General features: G+C 40.7%; 1 protein-coding gene across 2 annotated transcripts; it reads left to right on the top strand.

Annotated features, from left to right (window-relative positions):
* The first annotated feature begins 2,013 nt into the window (after positions 1-2,013).
* Positions 2,014-22,300, top strand: SUPV3L1 (Suv3 like RNA helicase). Of its 2 annotated transcripts, none has more exons than XM_089510474.1 (15): positions 2,014-2,068; positions 5,793-5,870; positions 6,273-6,380; positions 6,948-7,062; positions 8,899-9,067; positions 9,642-9,753; positions 10,288-10,365; positions 10,693-10,784; positions 12,281-12,461; positions 13,569-13,662; positions 15,384-15,603; positions 16,951-17,031; positions 18,137-18,313; positions 20,575-20,723; positions 21,801-22,300. In XM_089510474.1, exons 3-15 carry the CDS (start codon positions 6,317-6,319, stop codon positions 22,276-22,278), a joined length of 2,010 nt encoding a protein of 669 aa, XP_089366600.1. In that variant the 5' UTR covers positions 2,014-2,068; positions 5,793-5,870; positions 6,273-6,316; the 3' UTR covers positions 22,279-22,300. The 2 variants fall into 2 exon arrangements, with proteins under 2 accessions (XP_089366600.1, XP_089366599.1); XM_089510473.1 differs by lacking the exon at positions 2,014-2,068 and adding an exon at positions 3,337-3,610.
* The last annotated feature ends 550 nt before the right edge of the window (positions 22,301-22,850 follow it).

Below are 22,850 nucleotides of genomic sequence, written 5' to 3'. Positions count from 1 at the left end.
GGAAAACCTCAGTCTGTCCACAATTAAGCATGTAGTCCTCAAACACACTGCCTGTTTTGGGCACAACATGGAACCTGCTGAATAGAAGGCTACTCACCTTTATAGTTCACTTGGCCTATTTACCAAGAATGTTTCTAAACTTCAGTGCAAGTGTTATTGGTTACCTTACTTTATGAGTAAGCAAAATTACTAAATTATACGTCTGCAAAAACTGTTTTATTACTATGGCACTTTGATAAAACAGTCAAAGATGCTGCGTGCTGGGATATTTCTCTTAATATGGATGCCTGTGACTGAGAGAACTTAATTCCTTCATGTAAGTGCCTGTTCAGAATTTCAAACAAACAAAAAATGCCAAATATTTTCATGTACACTTGCATATAGCAATCTGAAAACTATTCCAAGAAATTTTGAAGACTGATTGTATTTAACCAGCCTCAAATTGTGCATCTATGTATAATAGACATAATGAACTGCTATTTGAATTATTAAAAATAGCTGTATTCTCACTAAAACATTTTTGTTGGTCTTTATTTGAAGGTGGTGCTCTATATAATGTCTGTCAATCTGAGTTAATAATGTAGATTAAGTAGACATCTTGAAGTCAGACCAAGATCGTCTTAATTCATGGGGTTTATCACGGGGTTTGCTTGGCAAGATTTTTTCACGGGAGGGGGTTTGCCTTTGAGGCTGAGAGAGAGTGATTGCCCAAGGTCACCCAATGACTTTCCATGGCCGACTGGGGATTCAAACCCTGGTCATACAAGTTGTAGTCCAGTACTCAAAGCAGTCTACACCATGCTGGCTCATCTTTGTTTTATTCAAGTAGTGCAGTGGGGTGAGGAAATGCCCTGTTTTCACTTCAGTGAGGATGGGTTACAGTCAGGACAGGACAAAGGGATATTGTAGTACCTTTGAGGCTAAGAGAACGAAAGAAGTTGGTAGCATTAGTTGTGGTTGGTGTGCCTTCAAGATGTTTCCAACATAGGGTGGTCTTAAGGTGACCCTTTTGTGGGGCTTTCTTGGCATGATTTCTTCATAGGAGTTTTACCATTGCCTTCCCCTGAGGCTGAGAGCATGTGATTTACCCAGTGGTTTTCATGGCCAAGCTGGGAATCGAAACCTGGTTTCCAGAGTTGTACTCAAACCACTATGCCATGCTGGCTCTGTCAGCATAAGCGTATGTTACCAACTTATTTCTTTTGTAGAAATAATGCAGTCTGACACCAGTGTAACTGCCATAGTTCCTTCCTATAGAATTCTGAGGTTTGTAATGTTATGAGGCCCCAGACTTCTATGGCAGAAAAGGCTAAAGAGCTTGTAAAAGTACACACTCCAGGATCCATCGATTGGAGCTACAGCACTTTGAAGTGGTGTCAGACTGCATTATTCTTACAGTGTAGATGTACCCTCAGCTAGTCTCAAAGGTGCTACAAGAAGATCCCTTTGGACACTGAACCAGACTATGGCAGCCATGTCTTGGAAAGAGGGCAGCAGAGGGAGCCTGTTGCCTTTATTCCAAGGGATGCAGTGAAAAAGTTTCCTTCTTTCTATTAATCAGTGGGAAAATGAGAGGAGGCACTGCAAGGCTCCCTTTGCCAAGCTAAACCCACACTTCGATGCCCAGGTCTAGAAAGGCACGTTTTGGGCCCCCAGGACTTATTGGTTGGCTATGCTTTTATTTATTTACGGTGTTTATATCCCGCTCTTCAGCCCTAAAGGCTCAGAGCGGCTTACGGATAGACTGTTCCCTGCCCTCAGGCTTACAGTCTAAGCGAGACTTGACACACAGAAGAAGGGAATGGTGGTGGGGAAGTCCAGTGGTTCTCTCGCTCTGAGGCCTGGACCAAGACAGATGGACTGGAGGGAGGGTTCTTCTTTTCCTGGCTAGCCCTGATGGAGTTGGGCCTGCCTTTTTACTCCCTCCCAAGCTGGATGGTGTCGGACTGGAGGGAGGGCTCTTCTTCTTTAGGCTAGGCCTGATGGAGCTTTTCTCCTTATTGTGTTGCCTTCAAGTTGTTTCTGACTTCCGGTGACCCTAAGGTGAACTTGTCATGGGGTTTTCTTGGTAAGACTTTCTAGTAATATCTAAAAGAAACCTATTATGGGGATTGCTGGGGTGAGAGAGTGTGACTCTCCCAAAGTCACATGGTGAGTTTCCATGGCTGAGTAGGAATTGGAACCCTGGTCTCCAAGGCCTTTCTTAGGAGGGACACAGCTGCAGCCCACACTTGCTCAACTTTGTTGTTGCTTGTTGTGTGCCTTCCAGTCATTCCCAACTTAAGGCGACCACATCATGGGGTTTTCTTGGCAAGGTTTCTTCAGAGGCAGTTTGCCTTCACCTGCCTATGAGGCTGAGAGAGTGTGACTTGCCCAAGGTCCCCCCCAGTGGGCTTCCATGGCCAAGCAGGAATCGAACCCTGCTCTCCAGAGTCTTGAGCGGCCCAACGCTCAAACCACGACTGAGGGTGGCCAGGTGTGTCCTTACTGCAAAGGACAACATAGAAGAAAGAAAGAAAGAAAGAAAGAAAGAAAGAAAGAAAGAAAGAAAGGCTCCCACAGATATGAATTCATGCATCTTTCTTAGCTCTGCTCAAAATGGGGAAGGCCTTTTGGAATTGGACGGAAGGCTGAAATGTAGGGCACATGCTGGGGAAAAGGAGGACGCCTGGCCACCCTACGCCACACTTTAGGCCAGTGGTCCCCAAACTGCCCTTTTAAAGAGATTTTGGACTTCAGCTCCCAGAAGCCTCAGTCATGTTGGCCAATAGTGTGGGATTCTGGGAGCTGAAGTCCAATATCCCTTAAAAGGACACAGTTTGAGGACAACTGCTTTAGAAAGGACTCTGTGTCTGTATGTGTTGTGTATCTTCAAGTCATTTCCAACTTATGGTGACTCTAAAGTCCTCAAGCTGTGCTCTTTAAGGAATTTTGGACTTCAGCTCCCAGAAGCCTCAGCCATGTTGGCCAGTAGTCTGGGATTCTGGGAGCTGAAGTCCAAAATCCATGAAAGAGCACAGTTTGGGGACCACTGATATATAATACAATATCGTATAGTATATATTGTGTATATATAGGATAGTATAGTACTGTGGGCCCTTTAAGAGATTTGGGCCTTCAGCTCCCAGAAGCCTCAGTCATGTCGGCCAACAGCGTGGGATTCTGGGAGACGAAGTCCAAAACCCCTTAAAAGGACATAGTTTGAGGAAACCACTGCTTTAGCCTATTTCCACCAACAAGTATTTTTTTAGGCATTTAATGTAGCCACCCGAAAGGAAGAGGACTAGGGGTCCTTCGTCGCTCCCTGATGACGTCACAGCAGCGGCGCCACTCTTCTACTCGATGGTGTTTCCGATGTCCGTGCGCTGCTCAGCCCGGCTCCTTTCGCGCTCCTTCCGCTATGGAGGCCGCCTCGCTCTGGGAGGCCCCAGCCGAGCCTTGGCCTGGCCTCTCACGGCCCGAGCCTCTGCTGCTTCCTCCTCCTCTTCCTCCAACGACGGCGGTGTTCGGGCGCCGGACACGTCCTTGTTCGTCCCGCTCCCAGTGCCCCCGGCTGCGCCTGGCCCAGAGGGGGACGTAGGGGCCGAGCTCACCAGGCCCCTCAATAAGAGTAAGGGAAGGGAAAGGGGTCCAAACTCTGGCCCTCCAGGTGTTTGGACTCCAGCTCCCAGAATCCCAAGCCATTGGCCAACACGGCTGAGGCTTCTGGGAGCTGTAGTCCACACTTTCTTAAAGGGCACAGTTTGAGCTACTATAATACTATATATCAGTGGTTCCCAAACTGTGCTCTTTAAGGGATTTTGGACTCCAGCTCCCAGAATCCCAGGCTATTGGCCAACACAGCTGAGGCTTCTGGGAGCTGTAGTCCACAGTCTCAAAGAGCACAGTTTGAGCTACTATAATACTATATATCAGTGTTCCCTTAAAGAGCACAGTTTGGGGACCACTGGTCTAACATGTGGAAGTGGGGGTGCTTGGAACAAGGTCATGGATGGTGTTCCTAAGGAACTGAACAGGTTTATGTGATGGAAGCTGGCCGTCCAGCACTGGTGTTCATAGGTTTTCACGGTGAGGAAAATGAGTGGACCACATTGGTCGGCCAAAGATGTTGAAAGAGTATTGTACAATGGCCAGGATCCTACATGAGAGCCTATGGCCCCAAAGTGCAGCTCCCGCCCACGCTGGGCATGCGCAGCAGATGACACACGCCTCCAACGTGGCTGGAAGCGGCTTTGAGGCCCCCTAAAGTGGCTCAGACCCAGCCTAAAAAGGAGCGGCAAAAAGCTGCTCCTTGTGGTGGCCTGTTCAGAACTACGGCGGTTTCAGGACCGCTGTGGTCCCAGGCTGATGGGGGCCAATCCAAGCCACCCGTCTGTCTGACTCCCTGTGACACAAAACTTAAGGATGGTGGCAGTACCTTTTGCTGACACAACAGGCAGCCTTGTGAATTGTGATGATGCACAATGGGGCACTGCACAAGATTTCCTGTTGCATGGCAGCGCCATTGCACAGCGCCTATCCTTCTGGCTCTGCTTGCGCACTTACAGTGGACCCTTGTTATACGCTGGGGTTTGGTTCCAAGATCCCTCGTGTATAACACAATCCGTGTATGCTCAAGTCCCATTAAATATAATGACATAGCAAAATGGTGTCCCTAATAAAAAATGGAAAATTAAGGTTTGATCTTTGAAATGTATCCTTTTTTTTGAACATTTTCAAACCGTGTGTGCTTGAATCCGTGTATAAAAAATCCGTGTATAAGAAGGTCCAACTGTACTATGTTTCTGCTCCCTCTTGAGAGGGATATGGTTTGGATTGTGCAACAGTGCAGTTCAACTTTACACAATCACAAGTTGGTTTACAATATTGCAGCTTCCCAACAGGATGTTAGCCATAGTATTTTTAGCCACTTTTTCATTCATTACTATATTATATATATATAGTATTGCTATAGTACTATGTATACTATTACTATAGCGACAAAGCTTTCTTTATTTGATAGGTTCTGTGGCATATAGTAGACCCAAGACACTGTTAACGGCTGGATTATTAATGGCTTGGCCATATTATGGTTTCTTGGATTTTCCTGTAAACTAGATAGGGAGGTCCAGTGTTGGTAACTTCTATTCCTCAGAGCAATTTTGTCTGATCTTTCCAAATTTAATCTGGTATGAGAAAGATTCTTAATATTTTAACTTCAATAGAAGAAGTATTTTTATTTTGTGGAAGAGAAATAATAACATACATCCCTGTATATAGCATCTATATAGCAACTGATACTCTTATCAAGGGAATTTTTCAAGGAACACATCTTCCCACCTGCCCTCAGTATGTAGCCTCATATCATGAGTGCTTATGTACCACTGAAGTTCTTTTTAGTAGGGTATTCTAACTATCCTGCCCCCCCTTGTTGTGTCTGATAGCTTCATTCCCAAAGTCATTCTCTGGATCACAGATTAGTTTCTACAAATATAGAAGCTGGCCATCCCTGATATGAATGAGCTGTCATCTTATTTCAGATTGCAACACTTGGGTTACTATAGAAGTAATGGTTTGTGACTCTCCAAAGTAGGTTTACGAAAGATGGATTTCACAGTGTTTGTCTGGTAATAGTTGCTTCTCTCTGAATATATATATGATTAAATACTGCAAACAAATGATTACAAATGGCTGAATAATAATAATAATAATAATAATAATAATAATAATAATTTTTATTTATATATTTATACATTTCTATAACTAATTTCTCTTATTAAGTAGTATGACACAATCTATATTTTGTCTTCTAGGTGAAGCACTGAAAATATTAAATAAATTTTACAAGAGGAAAGAAATACAAAGACTGGGGTCAGAAAATGGACTAGACGGTATGAAATGTGCATTTTTGATCCTGGATATTATAGCATATTTCTTGAGATATGCTTCTCCCACAACATGGTCTTTAGGTTTTTTGGAACCATGAATCATTCTAAGCAAATTCTATTTGCAAAGTTAACTGCTTAAGACTAATGTTAAAATATAAGTACCTAATGAAACAGTGCATTAAGATTATCAAGTATCTAATTTGATTTCAAGTATCTAATTTGATTTCAAGTATCTTGCAAATGTTAACATAACCATACACATAGATATAATCTAATTAAAAACAAAAAATTACATTATTAAGTTTCATGAAATGATTTTTTTACTGTATTAGATTTTGTCCAGATTTTAGGACAGGGAGCTTTATAAGCAATGCTAAACTTTTGTTTGTTTTGTTCCTCTTATAGCTCGCCTTTTTCATCAAGCATTTATAAGCTTTAGGAAATATATTATGGAGTCTAATTATCTGAGTCCTGATATTCACATTATTCTAAATGATATATGCTGTGGTGCAGGTAAGCCTATGGAACAGACTATTTCATAACCTTACTTTTAAAAAGGTTAGTTTTTACATGCAGTAGCTGCTTAAAGGCTGCTGACCTTGGCCTTGCTCCTGAGGGTCTTGTAGACATTAAAATATTGGTTATATAGTGAGATGGACTGTGTGGACTGCTGAAAAGACAAATGAATAGATCTTAGAGCAAATCAAGCACAAACTCTCACTAGGAGCAAAGAAAACTATACAGAGGCTATTATACTTTGTGCATATCAAAGTGTGTATTAAAAATTAGCTGTTTTCCAAAAGGAATTTTTAATATTTATTTGAAGATTCTTTATATAATTTGGAAAAATACTGAAGGTCTTAAATATGGGTCAGAATTCCCATGCTTTCTTGTGACAGGACAGTGATGTAGAACTGCATTCCCTGCTAATTTTAATAAAAGTAGGAATTATTTTTTTACTGGTAAAATCTATTTGTCAAATTTAACAAGATTACACTTGTTCTTAATGCAACATTGTGTGATAATCTACTGGTAAGTTATTTTAAATATTTTTTCTTTCTTTTCCTTTTCCTCCTACAGGGCATGTTGATGATCTATTTCCATTTTTCATGAGGCATGCTAAGCAAATCTTTCCTATGCTGGAGTGTATGGATGATCTGCGTAAAATCAGCGATTTAAGATTGCCACCCAACTGGTTAGCTTTTTGAAATCACACATCTTCCCCAATAGTAACAATATTACTGTTATGTGATTAATTCTCTGCTGAGATCCTTCTTTTGGAGATGTATCTTTGGAATATAGCCACAATATGTTCCTAATGCAGCCCCTTCAAACTTGCATTTTCTCTGTGGCAGCCCCTACCTCCAAAGGTGGCCATTTGGAGTGTAGTGAGTAAGAAGGGAACAGCAGAGGCATGCCTGGCTATTTTCCTCTATCTATCTATCTATCTATCTATCTATCTATCTATCTATCTATCATGCTGCCTTTCTACTAAAGTAGAACTAAGGCAGCTTACAAAAGATACTTAAAAACAGTACAATTTTAAAAACAATTAAAAACATCACATTAATATAACAAGTTAAAAATATAAAATCACTAAAAACATACTATGTTAAAAATAGAAAACTATTGAAAACATACAAAAGCAAACACCCCAATTAGAAGCATCCCTGGATGCAAGTACATATTGAAAGCTTACTTGAAAAGAAAAGTTTTATCTGCCAGCAAATGGAAAGTAGGGAGGGAGTTCCAGAGGGTGGGAGCAGCCACTAAGAAGGCTGTCTCTTGTGTCTTGAGTAAGCAAACCTTTGATGATGGGGCTGAGAGAAAGCCTTTCCCTGAAGATCTTAGAGTTCTAGCAGGTTCACATGAAGAGATGTGGTCTTTCAAATAGTCTGGAGCTATGTCATATAGAACTTTATAAGTCATGACCAGCACTTTGAATTGTGCCTGGAAACAAATCAGTACCAGTGAAGTTGTTTTAACACAGGAGTTGCATGCTGCCTATAACCGACCCTGGTCAGCATTCTGGCCATAGCATTTTGGAGCAGCTGAACTTTCTGAACAGTTTCCAAAGGCAGCCCCATGTGGCGTGAATTACAGTAGTCCAAATGGGATGTAATCAAGGCATGTGTCATTTTAGCCAGATCTGACATCCAAAGGAATGAGCACAGTTGGTGCACTAGTTTTAGCTGTACAAATGCACTCCTGAACACTGCTGGGTGTACCATGACAGACATTTTTAGGATCTCTGGAAGTCCTCAGGAGGTCCCTGGTGATGACATTGTTGCTGCATCTCCTGGGAAAAGCAAAGTAGTTGGACACATCTCTGCTGCTCCTTCACTTTTCACCAGCAGAGAATTGCCCATGGGGCAAGTGCAGCAGGGGGAAATGGTGTTTTGGGGTTGTTGTTGCAGAACAGAATACTGACCTCTGCAATAGCCAAGTAAGGGCCGGAATAGCAGCTTTGGCCATCTTCAAGCCAGCTTGAGGGTGTGGTGTTTACACACACTACACCTTCAGTCACCTGGAAGTCACGCTGGTGATTACACACTGGGCATCTTCCGGGTGACTTGGGGGCATGGCGTTTAGACACCACACGCCCCCAAGCCAGCTGGTAGCTGGCTGAACCTGTGGTGGAGTGGTTTTAATCTGCCCCAAATAGGAGTGGCTTTATGCTGCTCCTATTTGGGCTGGGTTGGAGCTGTGATATGTGCTTGCTGCGGCCCAAGTCCAGCTCTGCTCTCTGCTCAGCGTCTAAGTGGTTTGTGATGATGTAAGTTGGACTTGTTGCTGCTAGTCAAAAGACACATGTTGGGCTTTTTATACAAATAATATTTTTTATGCTTTCACCCCTGGAAACTTTTCTTTCCTTGTTCTCAGATGAATAATTGATAAATTAGGAGAAGTTTTTAAAACAGATGAGATAACACATGCTACATCATAGGGAAGGGGGCTTAATCCAAAATTGTATCCAGACTGTCTTGCTCAACTATGCATTTCTGTATGTTGTGTTGTTTGTGTGTTCTAGGTATCCGGAAGCCAGGGCTATTCAAAGAAAAATTGTTTTCCATGCTGGCCCTACAAACAGTGGAAAAACTTATCATGCAATCCAGAGATATTTAGCAGCAAAATCAGGAATATATTGTGGCCCTTTAAAGCTTCTGGCACATGAGATCTTCCAAAAGAGTAATGATGCTGTCAGTATGTCAATGTATTTCCATGCTTCTATGACCATGTTGCAGCCCAGATTATTATACAAAGTACTCTGATGGTGATAAATGATATAAGGCTGCCACTATGGATACTGTTTTTTTCATAATCATATAAATACGTATCCCTAAAATATAATTATCTTTTTATTATGGGCAGGTACAACAGAGAGTAGGGAAAGAGTAGAGCAGAAAGGGGAAAATTAAGACAGAATAAGAGTATTATACAAGTACTGATATACAGATGATAAAACTAGCTATACTTTTCAGTGTGAAAAATTCAATGTGATTATCCCTTTTGCTTTAGAGCGTAGTGAATTTTTGGAATTCTGTAATGGTAGAGTATGAAAAGAATATCTGTAGCTAAGAGACCATAATCCAGACCTTATCTGAGGGTGGTTTTTTTTTTTTTAAAGATTCCTTTTGCTGACCAAAATGCTTTGTTTATTTACATGTTATCCTCTCAAAGTTTTCAGTGTAGTGTCTTGGAAGGGCCCCACTGTTTCTTTCTGTACAGACAAATCATTTTGTTTTTTATAAATTGCCATTTTCTTCCTTATAGAATGTGCCATGTGACTTGGTAACGGGAGAAGAACGCGTCTGTGTTGATTCTGAGGGTCGACCAGCTGCCCATGTTGCTTGCACCATTGAAATGTGTAGTGTTACTACGCCTTGTATGTATACATTTTTTTCTTTTTAAAATGTTCTTCAAGAGTTCATACTCATTTTTTAAATTTGATATTCAGTTATATTGTAACTTAAAATGTGTTCTTGGCTTTGCTAGATGCAACATTCTGGGGGTTGTAGCTCAGAAATTAACTTTCCTAAGCACTGGTTATGGACTGGAGAAATGAGAATGTGAAAGCACTTTTTAAATGGATCACCACTTTGAAGAGCTTATACTCTGAATCATTATTATAGCTGTGGGTGCAACTGCACTGTAGAAATAATGCAGCTTGACACCACTTTAAGTGCTCTAACTCCATCCTATGGAATCCTGGGATTTGTAGTCTTACAAGGACTTATAGCCTTCTCTGCCAAAGAGTGGTGGTGCCTCACAAAACTACAAATCCCAGGCTTCTGTAGGATGGAGCCATGTCAGCTAAAGTGTAAAACAGCATTTCTGCAGTGTAGATACACACTCGGTTGTGCCTTTAAATTTTAGGTGTCTTTTACTGTTCACCCTACTATCTTTTTTTTATTTCTAGATGAAGTGGCTGTGATTGATGAGATTCAGATGATTAAAGATCCTTCTCGAGGTTGGGCCTGGACGCGAGCTCTCTTAGGTATGTTTTATGTGAGTTTGTTGTTTTTGAAAGCACCTTATCCAGAGTTAGGGTTAGTGCTGACTTGTATGGCTTCCCTTTCATGTATACTACATGGCTGTTCTGGCACACTGATACACAGAAAAATCTCTTTGTAACCATGGCTTTGAACTCCATTGACCATTTGAAAGATGGTGAAGTCTGTGTTGGTTATTGCTTATTGCTTATTAGATATTGCTAGCTATGACGAGATGCAAATTTTTTCCCACTAATATTGTTAAAAATACATTTGTGATCCAGGTGAATTGCTTTGAAATCCTTTTTGTCTTGCATGTATGTTGTATTCAGGACTATGCGCAGAAGAAATCCATGTTTGTGGTGAAGCTGCTGCCATTAATTTGGTGACAGAACTCATGTATACTACAGGGGAAGAGGTGGAGGTATGTGTCACACCTTCGTTCTTAAATGTACATAGTCTAAGCTCCCTTTATTTAAAATAGTCATTAGTTCCTGTTTATTAAAATCACTTATTTTCTGTTAGGAGTTAAAGCTTTTAAGATCTAACTTTCCGAAATTCATTTCTGGCATAATTTTATTATGTGCAACTAGTGGTTTTTGTAATGGCTGCTGAGTGCCCTTCACAGTGGCATGCATAATTTGTATGCTGAGTGCCTTCTGGATCAGAAGAAAAGCCTATAATTTCCTACTTTTTTTAAGTTGCCTATTTGGAGCCAGCATGGTATAGTGATTTGAGTACTGGACTAGACCTCTGGACACCAGAGTTTGCATGTCCACTCAGTCATGGAAACCCACTGGGTGACCTTGGGCAAATCAAACTCTTTCACCTTCAGAGGAAGGCAAAGGCAAACCTCTTTCTGAACAAATGTTGGCAAGAAAACCCCATGACAGGGCTGCCTTAGGGTCACCATATGTTGGAAATGACTTGGAGGCACCTGACAATAAGTACTGGGAGCCGGCGTCTGGGAAGCTCACAGGCAGAACTTAAAGACAGTAGGTTTCTGCCACAGTTGTTCCTCAGCAGAAAAGGGGAGGTTATGCTAGCAATCACAGTGTTATTTGTTATGCTGAAAACATCTATTAAAATCAAGTGACAGTGCAGGATTTTTCTTCAATAGGTTCCTATTTCCTTCCCCTGAAAACAAAGGGCCGCTGAACAACTTTTAGGTCCATATTTACACCCCATATTTCTTTTCATTAGATCACATGGTTCTAAAACTCTAAAGAGGTACACTCAGTAAATTAATTGGATGTCTCAACTGGTACAAAGAACTTCAGTTAGGGTACGTTATTTCCAGTATTTCCAGTACTTGGAAGCATTGCTGTTTTGGCCATGGAAGCTGCTGCTATTAATTTAGTGACTGTGTACTACAGGGAAGGAGGTGGAGGTATGTGACCCTGTGAGTTGTGGTCCAAAAAAGTAACTCTTCCAAACTCTGTCCTTTTCAAGTGCCTGTGCTTATAGTGTATGACCAAGATTAGAAGATCATATAGGCCTGTTACAGACTGCCAAAATAAAGCTGCTTCGGGTCTCTTTGGAGGTATGCTATTTAAATGATGCATGGATCCTAAGAGTCCGGAGGTTGCGCCAAAGCCACACTCCATTCCTAAGCACTGGAGTGCAGCTTTGGTGCAGCTTTCGGATTCTTAGGATGCATGCATCATTTAAACAGCATACCTCCAAAGAGACCCGAAGCAGCTTTATTTTGGCAGTCTGTACTGTAAAGTCTATAAACTGCTTCCCTTCTTGTTCTGTATAGCAAGCTCTGTTTGAAATCTGGGAGACTTACAGATTGTGTACCTGACAGAGGCATCACTCCACACATTCAAGCCCTTGTTGCACCAAAATGGCTCCCCAGTTGCTCTTGAAGATTTCTTTGTTGATGAAATTTCTTTTATGATTGCTATCTATCTCTAGGTGAGAAACTACAAGAGGCTAACTCCTATCACAGTGTTAGATGAGGCACTTGAATCCTTAGATAAGCTTCGCCCTGGAGACTGCATTGTATGCTTCAGTAAGAATGATATTTATTCAGTGAGTCGTCAGATTGAAGCACGGGGCCTGGAATGTGCTGTCATCTATGGAAGTCTGCCCCCTGGTAAATGTTCTCTATGCTTGGAGAAATTGTGGGGCTATAACCCTGGCTATTAACTGTTGATATAAGTGACAAAACAATTATATACTTGATGTCTAGCTATTGAATTATATAAAGTATTAATCAAACTATTATGCCTAGTATGTTAGCATATCCTGTGGGGTTTTTTGGGGGGGCAGGGGGCAGTATTTTGTCTTGTAAAAATATATATATTTTACATCTTGTCCTTGTTTTGCTCACTAATTGTTAACAGGCAGGGACTTGATTACTTTAATTATATAGTGGCAGTATCCACCCAAACCACATTAAGACACTGTATTAATATGGAACTAAGTATACCTGTGTTGTTTCTAGGTTTGCAGTTCTTTGTTTGGACATTTCAATCTTGGTGTGAGCAGTGTGAAAGTGGTGATGTTTTGTAAAATGTTATACAGGAAGAGGGAAAGACAGAAAGAATATAACTCTAGGCAGCTGTTTTCTCTTTGTGAATGACCTACACTCAACCAGTATTGGGACATCTGGGGTCATCTAATTTAACCCCTTACCAATACAGGAAATTACTCTAATGTTCTTTTTTACTCTGATGTTCCTGATGAGAATCTAGCAGAAACTTTTAACAAGGAGAGTCCAGTACCTTCCCAGGCAGCCTGTTGCACTGTTTAATAGCTTGTAATATCAGGAGGTTCTTCCTAATGTTTATTCAGCCTCTTTTTCTGTAGACTCTATAGCTTCTATTGGAAATAAAGATATTGTGTGAATGGGCAAGTGCAAATAAGATTGTCTATGCATGGGTTCCGTAACACTGACAGTGCTCTGCTGTAATCAGAAATAGGTTTGATTATATATGCATAGTTCCATATCGAGCCCTCAGTTTACTCAAGTAGTGCTTTCTGTGTAAACATGGGATGCATTCTACCAAAGTAATCTCAGTGGGTCATTGATGTGTTTGAATTGTCCTGAGCAATTTATTTATTTATTGCAGTCCACTGGAAATGCTACTGTGGAATGGGAACTTAGAAAGTGGTAGTTTTTACACATCAAGCCAAAATAAAACCAAAGAATGCAATTGTAACTTTATTTGGGATACAGCCTATTCTTTGATTATTTCAGGAACAAAACTTACCCAGGCAAAGAAGTTCAATGATCCTGATGATCCATGTAAAATCATGGTTGCTACAGATGCAATTGGAATGGGCCTCAATTTGTAAGTATCCTGAATAAATTAAACACAGTATTTCATTGAGGTGCAGATGATGATAGTTCTTGGCTTTCTCAGAACATGCCTCTCATGAGCCAGTGTGGTGTAATAGTTTGAGTTGTTGGATTAGGACTCCAGGAGACCAGGTTACAATTCCCCACTTGACCATGAAAATCCATTGGAAGAACTTAAGAAGTTCACACTCCCTTAGCCTCAGAGGAAGGCAATGGCCACTTCCACTCCCGAACAAACCTTGCCAGGAAAATGCCATTATAGTTTCATTTTAGGATTGTCATAAATTGGAAATTACTTAAAGGCACATCATGTGTGTGTGCACTGATCATGATTTTTACCTGACTGGAAGAGTGTTTCTAAACACACATGTCCCTTTTAATGAACAGAATGCAATTGAGGCACATACCTTTATGTTGACAAGGTACAGTTCAAAAAGTGTTATCTGTCATTGAAGGCATCCTTTTGTCTTTCATCCTTCATGCCTTTCTAGTTCTGTGGAAGATTGAATACCATCAGGAGTTGGTTGGAAAGTACAGACATTGGAGTTGCATTCTGTTGGACCTGGCCAAGCTAGGTGTATAAGGGTGGGAATGTCTCTTCCCACAGGGAGGGAAAAGCTGGTGAAGGGAAGGTAGAGCTTTGATACTGGAGCAGTGTTTGTTGCATTGGTTCAACCTGACTGAATAGCCATTTTTTCATAGAGTTGAGGATGGATGTTGCTTAACTAAGCACCTTCCACGAATATATAGAGAGCCAACATGATTTAGAGGTTTGACTGTTGAGAGACAGGGTTGGAATCATTATTCAACTGTGAAAGCCCATTGAATGACCTTGGACAAGTCCCACTCTCCCTGCCTTGGAGGAAGACAGTGGCAAATGTCTTCTAAATAAATCTTGCCAAGAAAACCCTATGATGGGGTTGCCATAAAGAGTCAGCTTGAAGGCACAAAGCACTATGTAGCATTCCTGATGGGAGAGAAATATTGGGGAGGGGGGGGGGGTTCTGTTGCTGCCAGAGTTTTGAAGTATTACTTTCAGAAGTACCACATTATTGGTTGCATTACTTTTTTTAAAAAAAAGAATGTTACAGTACTCACTTCTTCCAAGTAATGAGTAGCATAATGCACTAGTAACATACTATTGTCAATTTTTTTAAGTTATAGAAAAACAAAACTACTAATAGCCAACCAACCTCAGTACCCCTCCCCAAAATAACACTACTGGAACAAGTAAATATTATTTGCAGTGTGAAAACTTCAGCCCCTAATGTTAACACCATCATTATAATGCTTAAAAGTTGTGTCATTAGCCTTGTTATTACAGCAAACTAATGAGTAACAGAGTTGGTTTGACATATTGCCTCTAAGGTCTAGTTGCTGCTGCTTATGTTGCATCACCTGAAACTGTCTAGAGAGCTTTTCCTTTTAGTGTTGCACATCTCTCACCTTTTCCTGATCTACATTTGTTTATGTGTGTTAACTTATGTATTTAAATTGTTTTATATATTTTAATCTATGTTGTACCTTGCCTTGAGCCTTGGGGAGAGGTGGGTAAGAAATAAATTCTTACTACTACTATGACTACTACTTCATTTGGTTTTCTAATTGGGTTTTGAATTGGCATAGCTAGGATCTTATGAAAGAACTGATGTGGTATAACAACTGCTGTTTTCTTTTTTCACTTTTAATCCATTATCTGTGCTTTTATTCTAGGAGCATAAAAAGGATAATTTTTAACTCCTTAGTTAAACCAACTGTGAATGAAAAGGGTGAAAAAGAAATGGATACAATTACAACTTCCCAGGCACTACAAATTTCAGGGCGTGCTGGAAGATTTAGCACTGTGTTCAAAGAGGGGGAAGTTACTACTATGCATCGAGATGACCTTCTTTTGCTGAAGGAAATCTTGAATAAATCAGTGGATCCCATACTGGTAGGATCTTAAATATTCTAATCTTGTTGGTGTGTTTTACAGCACTATGTTCCTAGAGCAGTGTTAGATCACATTAACTCGAGTTGGGCAAGCATAAGACCATCAGGAGCGACAACAGAGGTGGGCAGCTTGTGGCCCTACAGATGTGGACTTTCAATCCTGTCATTCCTTACCATTGACTGTGCTATTTAGGGCTCTTCTGATTGGTCCAACTGTTTATCTAGAAAAATAATTGTCTACTTCAACTGGCAGAAGTTTTCCTAGGTCTTAGACCAAGGTGGTTTCCATTACATCCGACCTAAAACTATTTCTGGAGATGTCAGAGCCTGAATCTGGGAAAATCTGTGGTCTGCTATTAAGCCACAGTCTCATCTGAAATGACCTTACATGTATGCATGCTGAATAGACAGGACCATTGGGACACTCACTCACCAAGCCCTGGTGATCTCTACATGTTTTGAACTAAAACACCCTCCATCCCTGACCATCTGTCATAGTGGTCAAGGCTGATAGTTTATTGTACTCTAGGGTATCTAGGGCACCAAACTGGAAAAGACTTTTTCATATGCTGGCTTGCTTGTGGAAATAATTGCTAAGGCAATTACGTTTGATCTGGAATATGGAATATTTGTGGAACATGGTATAGCAGCTTCCATGAGCTAAGTAAAGGTACTCTTGCTGCCTATCTCCTGTAAAGCAGTTCAGTTAGTTATACAGTCTTCAAACTGGCTCTCTTGAATCTTTTACCTGTTGCTGTTTGGCTATTTGCTTTCCTCTTCTTGATAATTACATTCAGGTTAGTGGCTGTAAATGTTGTACATGCAGTGAGCATCCTAGAGCAACTTCTTTCCAGATTGCTTGGGTTACAGCTTCTCATAGTTGGAGGTCCTGTGCAGACTGGTTATTAAGGCCGGCCTGGGGGTGGAGTTGAGGCATCACGTCCATATGATGCACGTCCGACTACGCCCCCCAGGGCACCATGACCCAGCATGCCGCACCGCATGGTGCGTGACATCATGGCATTCCTCTGGTGCTGCATCTGTATGACGAAGCGCCAAAGGAGCGCCATATAGCTACAGCGCTGCGGCTATTGTGCCCTTTCCAAGGTGCAAAAAGGAGCCGCTTTTTGTGACTCCTTTTCACGCTCTGGAAAGGCCAGGTCATGGCTGTGGCATGTGGTTGCCATGACCCTCATCTGGCTGTAAAAGGGGTGGGTGGAGGTCATCCCTTTGGGGCTGTCTGCACAGCCCCGTAGTCAGATATACACTTTTAAAAGGTTTAATTCTGGTGAAAAATGAAGATTTCTCTCTTGCCCCACTCCCCCTTTTCTTTTCTTTTCTTTTCCAGACTGCTGGCTTGCATCCCACTGCTGAGCAGATTGAAATGTTTGCATATCATCTTCCTGATGCCACACTCTCAAATCTTATTGTAAGAATCAGAAAAGCTATTGAACTTTTTCAGTATACAGTAGTTTACATGCTGCATTGCTTTAGTAAGGACACACTGTTACCTTGAGTAGTTATGGAGCCCTGGTGGCGCAGTGGTTAAATGCCTGTACTGCAGCCATTTACTCAAAACCACAAGGTTGCGAGTTCAAGACCAGCAAAAGGGCCCGAGCTCGACTCAGGCTTGCATCCTTCCGAGGTCGCTAAAATGAGTACCCAGACTGTTGGGGGCAAATTAGCTTACTTGCTAATTAGCTTACTTGCTGTTCACCGCTATGATCTTTGGAATAGCGGTATATAAATAAAACAAATTAAATTATTATTATTATTTTATGCACATGTAATTTCCACAAATGAGATTTTGTTTGCAGTTTATGTTTGTGCAGCTGATGAGTGGTACAGTTTTTATGAGTTCTTAGGGCTTGATTTACTGACTTATTGGCTAGGCTGTGGGACTGTGAGCAAGAAAAGTACTAGCTTTGATTTCCTGTGTACAGATTACTTAGAATAGTGTTGAGCAGACCTGCAGGCCACATGCATTCCCAAAGCTGCTTTGTGGTGCTTCATTCTCTTGATTAATTAAAAGGGTTATTGTTGGTTTGCTGCTGAAATCCAGTGGCATAGGTAACTGTCAAAATTTAGCAATACTGCATTGAAGGTGGAAGTGGTCTGCAGTGGGCTCTGGAGATTTGTTCAGATTTGCTTGATGCATATAGTACATGTACATTGCGAAATTTCCCTCCTTTTGGCTTAGAAATTATACTTATATTGGAACACCCAACACGTACATAACTGGGAACACAGCTGTTGTGTACCTCCAAGTAGTTTCTGACTTGAGGTGACTGTAAAGTGAACCTGTCGTGGTGTTTTCTTGGTGACATTTATTCAGAGAAGGTTTGCCACTACCTTCCTTTAGGCTGAGAGAGTGTGACGTACCTAAGGTCACCCAGTGAGTTTCCATGGCTGAGAGGAGATTGAATCTTGGTCTTCCAGTCCTAGTCCAGTACTCAAACCACCACACTACACTCTCCAAACATAGACTAGAGTAGACGATCTTTAGTAAAGAGTATGTTTGTCTTTTAAAACAGGATATTTTTGTGAGTCTCTCTCAAGTTGATGGCCTCTACTTCGTCTGCAATGTTGATGACTTCAAATTTCTTGCTGACATGATCCAGCACATTCCACTGAACCTGAGAGCACGATATGTGTTCTGCACAGCACCTATCAATAAAAAACAGCCATATGTGTGCACCTCGCTATTAAAGGTAAAGGGCTCATATTGCCTTCATGATCTCTGACAGGTTTGTGTGTATGAAGCTGCATGTGTTTTATGGGAATGGGTCACATTGTATTTGGTGTCAACTCCTCCACCTCTGGGCATCTGAACTATAAAATAAGGTTAGAAGGTTAGAAAAATAGTTACAGTTTGGCAGGGTGGAGGAAGATAGTGGGATATGAAGACTATGTTGCTTTACTCATATGTCCAATTGTGACCCATTCAAGAATTGTAACAAACCTGTAGTATAAAGCAATAGTGCTTTTACGAAGAATCTTCCAGTATCTCCCAACATGAGTTTTTCTGTTGTTTGATTTGAAATTGCTGATTTTTTAAATGTTTTAATTAAGTTTTGTTTTTAACCAGTATTTGCTTTATTAATGTATTGTTTGCTTCTTTGAGCCTTGTTTTTTGAAAGAAAGGAAGGATAGAAATCAAAAACATTTTTAAAATCAGGAATTACTGTAGCAGAAAAGACTTTCTGATTTTCATCCTAGGGCCACAGAAGCTTGTATGCCATAAGCAGTTTGCTCTGAGTCTGATTTTATTTTGCTCACCCCAGGTTTGGTAGTTAAACACAGCTTAGGAGGCAATCTAACAAGATTTTCTATCTCAGAATATTCAGAATTTTATATAAATCTCTCCTGTGATCAACAAAGAAAGATTTTGTGGATGTTGGTATGTGAATCCTTGCCAGTTTTGAAATTCCAGTGTTATTTTTATACCTATTTCACTACATACATCTATATTTGCACTTTTCCATATAGACTATAGTGCCCTTATGCATAGATTTCAAATATATATTTTAATTGTGTGCATTTAATTAAAACAAGGGACAAAAGAACTGATGCTTGCAGATTCCCCTAGTTGATAAGGCACTAAAAAGTATACCGTACTTTAATAATCTTACAGGTGATAAGTTGAATATATAAAACAACATAGTTCAGTTAAGTATCTTTGAGTTATTTAGTTAAATACAGTTGAATTGATATTAAATTTCAAGATCTGAAGCCAACAAAGGCTTCAGTCTCAACAATAATTCAAGATGCTGATGATAACATTTAAATGGCTTGTGACCTCAATACTTGAAGGAATGTTTTCCCCTGTATACACCGAACCAGAGACTGAACTCTGCTCTAGGGGCTCTCCTGTTTCTCATCAGTGGGATGGGGGGAAATACACTCTGGGAGGATGTGTGTGGGGACCTTTTCTGCTATGGCTCCCTAGTTACGGAATACCTTCCAGTTAGATGCCTGATCAACATGACCACTGGTTTCATTCCAGTACCAAGTAAAACATGGCTTTTCACTGAAGCCTTTGAGGCCTAACTGATTTTCTCCAAATCTGTACATGGTTTAAACTGGTTTTCTAACTAGTTTTAAACTGTTTTGTTTTAACTTGTGAATTTGTTTAATAAGCTTTTTGTCTGTTGTACTTATTCTTATGGTTTTAAAATCATTTACACTGTTCGAATTGGCTTTATTTATTTATTTATTTTCGGTGTGCCACCCCCAAGATCCTTGGCTAAAGGGTTAATATAAATATTCAAATAAATAAATAGCACTTTCTGTTCCTAGGTGTATTAGAGAGCTGGTATTGTCCTTGCGTCTAATGAGAAGAGGAATTCCTGGGGGGATCATATGACTTTGGTCTCTCCCCTCTCATTCCCATCTTTGCACTGCAGCTAAAGCTAAAGGGATGCTGGTCTTGGAAATAGATGGTTGGCCAAGGGCAAGCTCTGTTAATCAACCAGGATGGCTATTGTTTGAGGGGCCCAGATAAAATCCAGTTAATGAGGTTAATGGAGAGGAGATGTCGCATTCAGTAGCTGTGTTCAAGAAGAAGTGACATTTTGAGGCAAACTTTTCCCCTAAAGCTCAGATACTTACTGGAAATTTTTCAGGAAGGCAAAAAAGGAAAGTTATTTCATTAACATGAAAATATGAAAACTTGCCAGTTGTTCTAATGCATTCTTTTTTCCAGCTCTCAAGCACAAAACCTTTTATTATTTTGCAGCGTTGTTTCTTTTAATTAATAAATGTGTTGCTTGCTGCAATACCCACTCTTCTGGACTGCATTGTGTAATGTTTATAAATTGCTGGAATTGCTTTACTGCTTGACATTGGAAAGAAAAAAAGATCTGGTTGCAAAGGGTAGTTGACAGTGTAGGAAATTAATTGTCTGAGAAATTACCAATAGTATTGTTCTTGCAGAAATATTGATTACTTAATGTGTTTCTTCATTTTCTAGTTTGCCCGGCAGTTCAGCAGAAATGAACCTCTGACATTTGACTGGCTGTGCAGGCATATTCATTGGCCCCTGACCCCACCTAGGAACATAAAGGACCTTGTACATCTAGAAGCTGTTCATGACGTCCTTGATCTTTATCTTTGGCTGAGGTATTGAAGTGGACTTCGCCTTCCTTTTTCCTTCTTGTCTTAACTCAAGATTAGGAACATTTTGGCTCTGCTGGTTTTAGCAGCACCTTTATAACATTGTACCATAATCCCACAGGACTACATATTTAGATGGCTATGAGGAAGTGCTTGTATGAAAGTTCCTTCATGTCAAAGTTTCTCTGCTAATGGAAAACACCTTGTGTCAGAAGGTTCGATTAGTTTTTGAGCTGAAACTGCACAGAAAATTGTATATAGCAGGGGTAGGAGCTTTTTCTATAAAGAAAAATATGACAATGCCATTTACAAGCTGCAGTGAAAGGTGGTTGGAACCTATTCTCTTTTTCTCCCCACCCCCACCCAACCCCATCTTCCGTTTTTCCTGCCACCACCGAAGTAAGCCATGGGGATTTCTTAGCCATCTTTTTGATCCTCTGGCTCAGAAGATGTCTGACTGTCACCCTCTGGGCAACTTTCTGGGGACCTCTGAGCCATCTCACCACTATTTTTGTCCATGTGACACCAGCCTTTCCCCTCCAAGGCATGATTTCAAAGTGCAAGATGGTTGCAGATCTGTGAGATTTTTGGGACCTCTCTCTTCTTTTTCCTTGTTCCAGTTGTTCCTCTCTGTTGCATCATACGAATCATACAAGGAATCATTAATCCTGTCCAAACACTGAGGACCTTAACAAGCTGCATGAAATTAGGTTTGGGGCAGATCTGGCCAGTGAGTGAGACCTCCACCAATTACATTCAGGGTCTTCATAGGCTCAGTTCCAATAAATATGAAATAATAAGTTGTATAGTATTACTTCTCAGGAGAGCCAGTGTGGTATCATAAGTTTGAGAGTTGGACTAGGATTCTTGGAGACCAAGGTCTGGATCCTTGCTCAGCCATGGAAATCCATCATGTGACCATGGGCAAATTATATTTATCATTCTTCACGAGAAGCAATGGCAGCCCCCCCCCCCCCCAAAAAAAAAAAAATCTTGCCAAGAAAAACCCGTGATAGGGCTGCCACAACTGTTAGTCTTTACCTTTCAGGAATTCTTAGCTCATCCTTATGTGCTTTCTTGCAGCTACCGGTTTATGGACATGTTCCCAGATGCTACACTCGTGAGGGACATTCAGAAGGAGCTGGATGACATTATACAAATAGGAGTTCTTAACATTACCAGATTGATTAGAGCTTCGCAAACCACTTCTGGGACTGTTACGGTTCCAGATGATTTTCCTCTGCAGAGGGCCACCATTAGTGAAGGGATGTTGAATGCAGAAGACCTCCCGCAAGAAACTCTCCCAAGTGGGACGAAGGCCCAAGGGCAGCGAAGAGGAAGGGGACCTAAAGCAATGAGCTCTAGGCCTGGAGAAGCCCAGGTGGACACTCGGGGTCGAGTCCAGGGTGCTCTAGCTGCTAGACTAATACAACAGGGACTTCTTACCAAGGAAATGCTGAAACAGTTAGAGGATGAGTGGCTGGCTCATCACAATGGGGAAGCCAGTGATTCGTCTGAAAACAGAGGGCCAAACACATTCAAAGGGAAAAAGAGAAAGTAAAAATATGTTTTTGCTAAATAAAAATTATTAAAGTAATTTTTGTCTTTTGGTCATGTATATGTTGAATTTTTAAAATAATTATCATTACAAACAGTTATAGCATAGCTGATTTTGAATTTCCATTCATGATGTTCTACTCCAAACTATAAATTTGATTCAAAGGGATTGTAAATTTGCACTTACATGCGGAATGTGGCATAACTCAAGACATAGTGAGTCATGGCACAAAGTACAAGCATGTTCCCTTAAAATAACAGTGTAGTTTGTGATTCATCTCATTCTCCAAGGTACATAGTTCAACAGATAAATATATTATAAATGGTAATGTTCAACTTCACAGGAAATCTGGTTACTAGACTAGCCATTTGACCTGTTCTATATTGGATGGCAAGGCAGAATCTTTGAATTAACCTACACAGTCGAAAGTTCATGTAGCTTTTGGAAGGAAAAGTGTTGTGGAAGAAAGGTTAAGGTTCTACTTAATGAAGGTTTTCCTTTTTAAAAGAGTTTGGGGTTTTTTGCTTCCTTGAACTACTGTATATACTCATGTATAAGTCTAGAAATTTTAATCA

This window comes from Sceloporus occidentalis, unplaced genomic scaffold (assembly GCF_023333645.1).
Source record: "Sceloporus occidentalis isolate IW3139 unplaced genomic scaffold, rSceOcc1.0.p SCAF_2, whole genome shotgun sequence".
Classification (NCBI taxonomy): Eukaryota; Metazoa; Chordata; class Lepidosauria; order Squamata; family Phrynosomatidae; genus Sceloporus; species Sceloporus occidentalis.
Note: the sequence above shows the minus strand (reverse complement) of the source record. Positions and strands in the feature narration are given on the sequence as shown.

What these genes read in the sequence shown, in the direction of transcription:
- SUPV3L1 (XM_089510473.1), top strand. Translation starts at nt 3,343, where the DNA reads ATGGTGTTTCCGATGTCCGTGCGCTGCTCAGCCCGGCTCCTTTCGCGC. An exon ending in CTGGACGCGAGCTCTCTTAG is followed by an intron (nt 10,366 to 10,692) that starts GTATGTTTTATG and finishes TGTTGTATTCAG; the next exon opens with GACTATGCGCAGAAGAAATC. An exon ending in CCACACTCTCAAATCTTATT is followed by an intron (nt 17,032 to 18,136) that starts GTAAGAATCAGA and finishes CTTTTAAAACAG; the next exon opens with GATATTTTTGTGAGTCTCTC.